Below are 8403 nucleotides of genomic sequence, written 5' to 3'. Positions count from 1 at the left end.
TTCCTGTCCTGGGCCCCCTGGAATTTGGGTTTGTTTTATTTTAAGAAAATTGTTTTATTTTATTTTTCTGTTTCATAATTTCATTCGCAACCACGGGTGGTTGCCGAATGCAGAAGAGGCAAGCTTGGCATTTTCAAAGTGGTGGATGGCTGATTGTCAACATAACATGCATAGTTCTTTGGGTTGCTAAAATGTCCTTAAAATGTCTACCTTTTTCAGGATATTTCTGTTTTCTTCAATGTAGAAAGGATGGATTTCAATGTAGAAGTGATTTCTTCTTCAGTAGCATGTAAAACTATGTGCTGTTTTGTGAGTGTTCCAGTGTTCAGTATAGATGTTACATGAGCATCCCATTAAGAGCACAGTGCTATGCTTAATTCTACAGAAAAAATCTATATCTCCCAGCATCTTCGGCCAACTCGGAGCGGAAGGACGTTATCAGACTGTGCATGCGATTGTGTTTCAGTTTGCTTTTGTTTCCCCTGTCACATATTTCAGGTCAAATGCTTGTGATTTCTTGGGACAAAAACCAAAACAAAACACGAGGTCTTTCTTTTTTTAGCTAGTACAGAAAACATCTGTCTAAAGAAAATACAGTGGTACCTCCACTCACGAACGCCTCAGTTCACGACCAAATCGGGTCGTAAACAGAAATTTCATAACAATTTTGCCGTAGGTCACGAACTCCAGCTTGGGTGACAGTCGCGATCACGCCTGCTTTCCCCGCATGGGCACGATCGCGCTGGGCGGGTGGGGGAGATGGCCGCGATCGTGCCTGTCTCCCCCCGGCACGTGCCCACAATCGTGCCAGTCTCCCCCACTCCAGCACGATGGCTGAGGGGGGCTGGAGATGGCCACAATCTTTGTTGTACTTTGTCACTTTGCTTCAGATTTTTGTGATTAAAAAAAAATAGTTACAGAACAAATTAACCTTCTTTCCATTGAACCTTATGGGGAAATTTGACTTGGCTCACGACCAATTTGGCTCACGACCAGAGTCCTGGAACGGATTACGTTAGTGAGCCAAGGTACCACTGTACGAGGTGCAACTTGTGTGGCAGTAGAGATTACTACTGCGATGCCTACTCGTGGTGTGGGATGCTCATTAGCTTCCAGGTTTGGAGCTTATGGGAATCTGCCACAGGGACAATTGGATGGTGCCCTAAATCTTATCTTTTAACCAGAGTGTTTAGTGTTTAGCATGTCAGACTGGGACCTGGGAGATCCGAGTTCTAGTCCCCGTTCGGCTGTGAAGCTCATGGAGCGTTTTCTGGCAAGTCAGTCACTCTCAGCCCAACCTACCTCACAGGGTTGTTGTGATGAGGATAAAAGGGAGCCATGCCAGTCACCCTGGATTCCTCGCAAAGGAAAAAAAATTGGAGTAGAAATCCATTATAAAGGTAATGTCAGATCATCCTCTTGAACAGCAGAAATTTTACCAAATTGCCCTAATGTCCTTAATTTGCACAGAAAAGAATCCAGAAATGTCCAGTGATTTTTTTCTCTAGAAAATCAACATCATCTATCATATAATTCTATGACTAAAGCAGATGATTTATGGAAGCATCCATGGCTAACTCTTGTTTGTTCCCATGGGTTCCTAACTTTTTCTTTCTCTTTCTATCCCAGTAGGAGAATTTTGGGAGAGGGAAAATGAAGGAACCAGGTGATATGTCTGCAGAAGTTGGGCATTTAGAGATGGAAGAAAAAAGTAAGCCAAAGAGGCAGAAGAAAAGAAAAACAGCCGAGAAAGAAAAGCAGAGGAATGAATCTACTCCCAGTGAATGTGGGGTTGCCGACAAAATCCCAGAAAAAGAAATACAGGAGGAAAAGACAGAGAATAAATGTCCCGTATGTGGGAAAATCTTTTGTTCTAAATCCCGCCTGAAAGTACATCAGAGAATCCACACAGAGAAGAGGCCCTATAAATGTTTTGAATGTGGGAAGAGTTTCAAACAGAGTGGACACCTTTCTCAGCATCAGAGGATGCATACAGGAGAGCGACGGTATAAATGCCTGGAGTGTGGGAAGAGTTTCAGCCAGAGCACATATTATATTCTGCATAAAATAACCCACACGGGAGAGAAACCTTTTACATGCTTGGACTGTGGAAAGAGTTTTAGCCACAGCAGGAAACTTACTATACATCGCACCATCCACACGGGGGAGAGACCCTATAAATGTCAGGAGTGTGGCCAGCGCTTCAGTCAGAGCACACACCTTACTTCACATCAAAGAATCCACACAGGGGAGAAGCCTTATAAATGTTTGGAGTGTGGCAAATGCTTCAATCAGAGCACACACCTTACTCTCCATCGAAGGATTCATACAGGGGAGAAACCCTATCGGTGCCTGGAGTGCGGAAAATGCTTCAGTCAGAGCCCGCATCTCACTTTACATCAGAGAATCCACACAGAAGAGAAGATGTATAAGTGCTTAGAGTGTGGAAAGAGTTTCCACCGAAGTGACCATCTGACTTCCCACCAAAGAAGCCATACAGGAGAGAAACCATATCCGTGCTCAGAATGTGGAAAGAGTTTCAGTCGAAGTTCCATCCTCATGAAACATCAACGAACCCACAAAAGTGAGGAAACCCCTGAGTGAACATCCTCATACACCAAGATGAACAGATGGGGCTTTGCTTTGTGTGTTCTGGAATTCCAGGGCTTGGAAATAAGTTGCAAGAAGCAGAGCCTTCTCTGTCGTAGCACCTGGAGATAGCCTCAGATAGAATCCCCATAATCTGTGGAAGATCCTTGAAAAAAGGGAGTTCCCAATCTTGGAAACCAGAGCTGGAAAACCAGAGCTGTGCTCCTGTTTTAGCTTGTAGTCTTTGTGCTTCATTAGAAACCCACATTATTTTTGTGGCAAGGAGTGCCTCTTAGATGCTTTGGTTGGTATGCCAAGCACACCTGTTCTTGGACGGAGGGAACCCGAACAGTGCAGTCCAAGCACAGGTGACTGAGGTGACGGCTGGCTGTGATGCCTGGCCACACACTGCTGCCTCGATTAGCCACAGGGGCAGGTTCAAGGTTTTGTTGCTGGCACATTGGGAGCAAGTTACCTGGTGGTTCACCTTTGCCTGATACAGAGCAGTTGGATTGTTAACATTGTCATAGGAGGTCTGGCTGGTTGTGACGCAGCCACTCTGGAGGTCTTGGAGATGCCAACTGGCATGCCTTTCCAGACTGATTGAACTGCTCAGTTTGTTGAATTTCTCTGATTTTGATTCATTTTGAATGTTGATTGAGTTCTCTGATTTTAAACATTTTAGTTGAGTGTTTTTTCCCCTTTTTAACCGCAAACATTTGTATGCTCTGCTTTTAATATTTTAACAATGGACATTTTGTATTTCAATCTTTAGTAAACTACTTCAAGGTATCTTTTTTAGCTATAATGAAGTGGTCTATACACTTATTAAATAACTGACCTTTTAGAAAATAGAGGGAATTTTATGGAAATATTTTAGGGGATGTTTCTGGGTGTGTCAAGTCATAAATAAGCCTATTAGTAGTATTAAGAATTCATGTGAAGTTGAGTGAAGTAGAGCAGGGCTAGGCAAATCTTGTGCACTCCAGATGTTCTCCAGTGCAACTCCCATCATCCCCAGTCAACATGGTCAGGGGCTAGGGAGTGTAGTTTAAACATCTGGAGGATGTCCCCAAAGGATGTGTGAGCACATGGCAATTAACTGAGGTCGTACGAGACTGTGTGGACGACATGTAGCGATTTTAACTCCAGAGGTGGATGGAAGGACTTTCTTTATGTTATCCTACCTGCAAAATTGTCTTAGGAACACAGGAAATGGGCTTATCCTGGTTCAAACCCTTTGTCCATCTGGCCCAGCACTGGCCATGGCTCCCCAGGACTTTAGGCAAGTAACTTCCCAACCTGGGGCTTGCTGCACGCATTTGCCTGCTCTCGCATTGGGCTATTGTCTTTGCCCCTTGAAAGAGGACTTTGCTCCTAGTCCTCATGATTCTGAAGAAGGCCTTGCTTTCTGCCAAGTCAGGTCTGTGTCCTTTTCCCAGACCTGAATTGCCGCTTTCCCCAACATGATGCCTGTGTTGGGCTGCAGCGTCTTGCGTCATCTCATCTGCCTCGTTTAGGCCTCTTGGAAGATGGACAAAGGACGGACATGGCGAATGAGCAGGTGTTTGCTCTCGGAGACCCTAACAATGATGGCCTGCCTTCCAGGACCGCATGATCTTCTGTTTCAGAGGATGCAGTGCCTGTGGGAATCTGCTAGCTCTCCGTGGGTTGCCTACCTGAGACCAAACTTGCTAGGAGGAGAAACGCCCGTGCTGTTTTTGGTAGAACTGGATTGCGAGGTTTCATGGCATGAGCAGCAAGGAGCACGTAACGAGGGCCTTGGCCCAACCCTTCTTTGTTCAGACATCCTGTTCAGACCAGCAGGTTTTGCTGAACACCCGTTCCAGCTGACAGCAGCCTTGCTGATCGACTGGGAACATACTAGCTTTGGAAATTCTTGGATTTACCCAATAAATCCACCTGTAAGCAAGGCTAGCCTTGCCATGTCGCTTTCCTTGGGATTAAAAAAAAACAAATCCTTGACCCACTGCAAGGAGGCATAACATGCTGGCCGGGGATGATGGGAGTGGTGGTCCAACACATCTGAAGGGCATTACACTGGGGAAGGCGGCTGTTTTGCCTGCATGACCAGCAGTGGACATGTTTTTAAAAATCCTGATATTTGGCCTGGAGGAAGAAGGTAGCAGATCCAAGCTAATCAAGGGCATCTTTTTAAAAATCCTGATTTTTGGCCTGGAGGAAGAAGGTAGCAGATCCAAGCTAATCAAGGACATCTTTTTAAAAATCCTGATTTTTGGCCCGGAGGAAGAAGGTGGCAGATTCAAAGGTATCTGAGTCTTACGTGTAGCTGCCAGTTTCCAGCCACTGCTGGGAGTCTCTTGCTAAAGCTTGGCATAAGGTTATATATATGTTAGAGCTAGCAAGGAAAAATTACCTAGGAAGAATTGAGTGTGCCATGTATGTATGTGCGGATACATGAATTAATAAAACTTTGACTCTACATTCTGATTCATTTCGTTTTGGGATAAGGGGTGCATTTCTGCTTACAACATAAAAATCCTGCTGCTTCAGACCAAGGTCCATCTAGTTTTAACCACGAAAGCCCTAAATGTCCTCCGCTTCCCTGAAAGGCTGCCTTTCCTCCCTATTTATTGAATTCCCCATCTGTGGAATGCTCTCCCCAGAGAGGTCCACCTGGTGCCGTCATTATTTGTTTTTCAGCGCCAGGTTAAGACCTTTTTCTTTTAAAAAATATTTTAATAACGTTTAATATCTATAGGTTTTAATTGTGCAGCCAGGGTGTTTTCGGATTTTAATTGTTAAACGTATTTTGTATTATGTTTATTTATTTATGTGAGCTGTCCCGAGGCTATAAGCAATGGGATGGCATACAAAAGCTCTAAATAAATACATAAATTTCATTAATACCCTGACTTTCCACCCAAAAGCAGCTCTAGAGGAGGTAAACCACAAAATTTGGATTAAAAACATAGTCTGAATTAAAACATAATCTTAAAAAATTTAAAAACAGAACCTTAACAAATACAGGCAGTGCCAACCTATGGCAGAAACCCTTCAGAGGCAGATCTGGCCCTATGTCAGAGTCTTGCCTGAATAGAAACATTTGCAGCAGTGGGTTGACAAAGGGAGCAATTCTACTCCTATCAAAAAAGATCCGGCCCTCTTCTCCAAAAGGACCACGTAGGGACTTCAGGCACCTGGTAAAGACCTTTCTATTCCACAGGCCTTAAAAAAAAGCAAAACCATGTTTTAGCACTATGAACTTCTCCAGTTTACCAACTGCGCGTTTCAGAAACATACTCTGATGCTTATAGCCTGATTTTTTTCCTCTTGGAAGGAACCGTGCAGCATATAATCCTTTGTCTCCTTTCCATCTCCACTGTCACAACAACCTTGAGAGCTCACTTAGGCTCAGAGGTCGGGGCTGGCCCAACATTGCCAGGTGAACTTTGTGGCCAAGGGGGGATTAGAGCCCGGATCGCTCGAGTCCCAGGCCAAGCTCTAACCACTACACCACACTGATCATAAAACGTTATGCAGCAGCCACAGCAATTGGCTCTAAAAAAAAAAAAAAAAAAGTCAGGCAAAACTTCCCCACTTCCTGCACTCTCCGGATGGCAATGGCTGTGCTGGCTGGGGATGATAGGACCTGTAGTACAATGCAAGCAGAGGGTGGGAGGGTGGCTGCTTAAAACACCCCTGTGCGGGCACCCTCTGGAGGGATTGGACTGCCGCTCCCATTGTACACAAGGATGGTGGGAGCGGTAGTCCAACCGAGAGGCAGACTCTGTGTGGCTTCAACAGTTATAAGGAGGGGGGCAATCCTTGTGTTGTTGTTCAACAACTGGGAATCAGGAATACTTGCTGATCTTCTGCAAATGCCCCCCCCCCCCAAAGCACCAGTAGAGGCAGCTTCAACTTCTGCCCAGCTTGCCTTTAAACACACCGGACTCGGAAAACCTGCAGGGATCCTGCTGAAGCAGAAAGCGGGGAGTCTCCTGCACAGGCGAGTTTCGAGGAAGAGGAAAAAGATGGTTCTGCCTCCATCTCACACACTGCGCCGTTGGCCCAGGGAACTGAGCATGTGGCTTGCTCTCCTTTCTCCTCGCTCAGCAATTCATGTTTTTGCTGTCCTTGAGGAAGATCGAAGGCAGAAACTCAGACGGTGGCAGATGGTGGCTTCTTCCGCCACCGTCACAACTGCCTCTCCCAGAGTTTCTCTCCCTTTCATTTAAGATTGTGACCTGCTTTCCCTGCCTTGGCAGCTTCCAAACCCAGCAAAAACAAGGCTTAAATCCAGCACCGCTCTGTTAAAAACAGCATCGAATCCCTCACAAACTGAGCGCTGGAAACGACAAAAGCAGGCCTGGGAGAAAGGAAATGTGATTTGTCTAGGTCAGCGCTCGGCAACCTTTAACACTCAAAGAGCCTTTTGGACCCATTTCCCACACAAAAGAAAACACTGGGAGCCGCAAAACCCTTTTGACAGCTAAAATGAAGATAACACTTCATATATTGTTTTTTACCTTAATGCTATGTATATCTTCATTAAGATTTAGCTGCAGCTCTTGTTCAGTCACTAAGAACTGTTAATCTTGCATTATAAACTAGTAGGACTCCTTTCATATATTTTGAATAGGAGAACTGCTTCCTGAAGAGTTTAGGTCAGTGCTAAAGGGCTGCATGCATTAAACAGCAAACCCCATAAGTTCGTCAGCAGTAAAAGCAAATGAATCTACCCACGTACCATTCATTCATTTATATTGTGATTTATATCCTGCCTTTTCCTACAAAGGGCTCAAGGCAGCTTACATCATTCCCCTCCTCCATCTTATCCCCACAACAACAACCCTGTGAGGTAGGTTGGGCTGAGAGTCTGTGACTGGCCCAGAGTCACTCAGTTGGCTCCATGGCCAAGCAGGGACCAGAACCCAGATCGCCCGAGTCCCAGTCCCCTGCTCTTAAGCACGACACCACACTGGCTCTCACCTTTGGTTTTCTTCAGAAACTTTTCTTCGATTTGTCCATGATTGGCCTATGAGGGGGGCAGGGGGAGCTCAGTAAATCAGCGCAGATCATATAGGTGTGTTTAGTGACTGATTAGCAGATAAACAGTCAAGTGCTGTGAATTGTGACAGGTCCCAAGCGCAGCTTTTAACATTCAGAGGAAGGAGATTACATTGGGACAAAGAGAATCCTTTCAGCAGCGTTTCGTGTAACATGAGAGCCTGCAGGAAGCTTGTTTAGCAGAGGAATGTAGCGGTTTACTTAAGTAGCGCTGCATTCCTGAGATCAGCGGCTCAGTCAGCGGATCAGGACGCAGATCAGCTGTGCGTGTTTTGAGCAACGGAGCCGCAGCAGAGGGGTTTAAGAGCCACGTGCGGCTCTGGAGCCGCAGGTTGCCGACCCCTGGTCTAGGGCAAGGCTGTCTGGGAAAAGGGTCTCCTTTTCCCTGGAAATCTGTTTCCCCCACATAGTTCATATCTTAAAACTGTGGCATTTGCCTTATATAAGATTGCAAGCTAGTGGGCAAGACTCTTTGGTGTAGTTGGTTCATTGCGTTAGAGTACCTAGTAATTTGGAAGCAAATTTATTTATGGTGGTTGGTGATAATCAACACAATAATATTATAATATTATAATAAATAATAAATAATATTATTTATAATGAGGCTGTTGAAGGGTTCTGCCCTTAAAGGCAACCTAAGCTAATTTTTAATTAAAAAATAAATCATATTGTCATCCATTTGAAAAACTCATAATCATAGAAGCCTGTAAGCAGAACTGTCCCAATTTTCCCTTCATAAGATAGTATGATAAGCAGAGATGC

General features: G+C 45.0%; 1 protein-coding gene across 1 annotated transcript in view; it reads left to right on the top strand.

The window, feature by feature from the left end:
* LOC123035052 (zinc finger protein 239-like) overlaps positions 1-3397 on the top strand; it is a 5437-nt gene extending 2040 nt beyond the window's left edge. Inside the window, exon 2 of the mRNA XM_044452893.1 lies at positions 1630-3397. Within this exon, the coding sequence (XP_044308828.1) occupies positions 1654-2604 (951 nt within the window). The 5' untranslated portion in view covers positions 1630-1653 and the 3' untranslated portion in view covers positions 2605-3397. The remainder of the gene's footprint in view (positions 1-1629) is intronic.
* Positions 3398-8403: the final 5006 nt, after the last annotated feature.

This window comes from Varanus komodoensis, unplaced genomic scaffold (genome assembly GCF_004798865.1).
Source record: "Varanus komodoensis strain SLA01 unplaced genomic scaffold, ASM479886v1 scaffold76, whole genome shotgun sequence".
NCBI classification, from domain to species: domain Eukaryota; kingdom Metazoa; phylum Chordata; class Lepidosauria; order Squamata; family Varanidae; genus Varanus; species Varanus komodoensis.
This window is presented reverse-complemented; position numbering and strand designations above follow the sequence as displayed.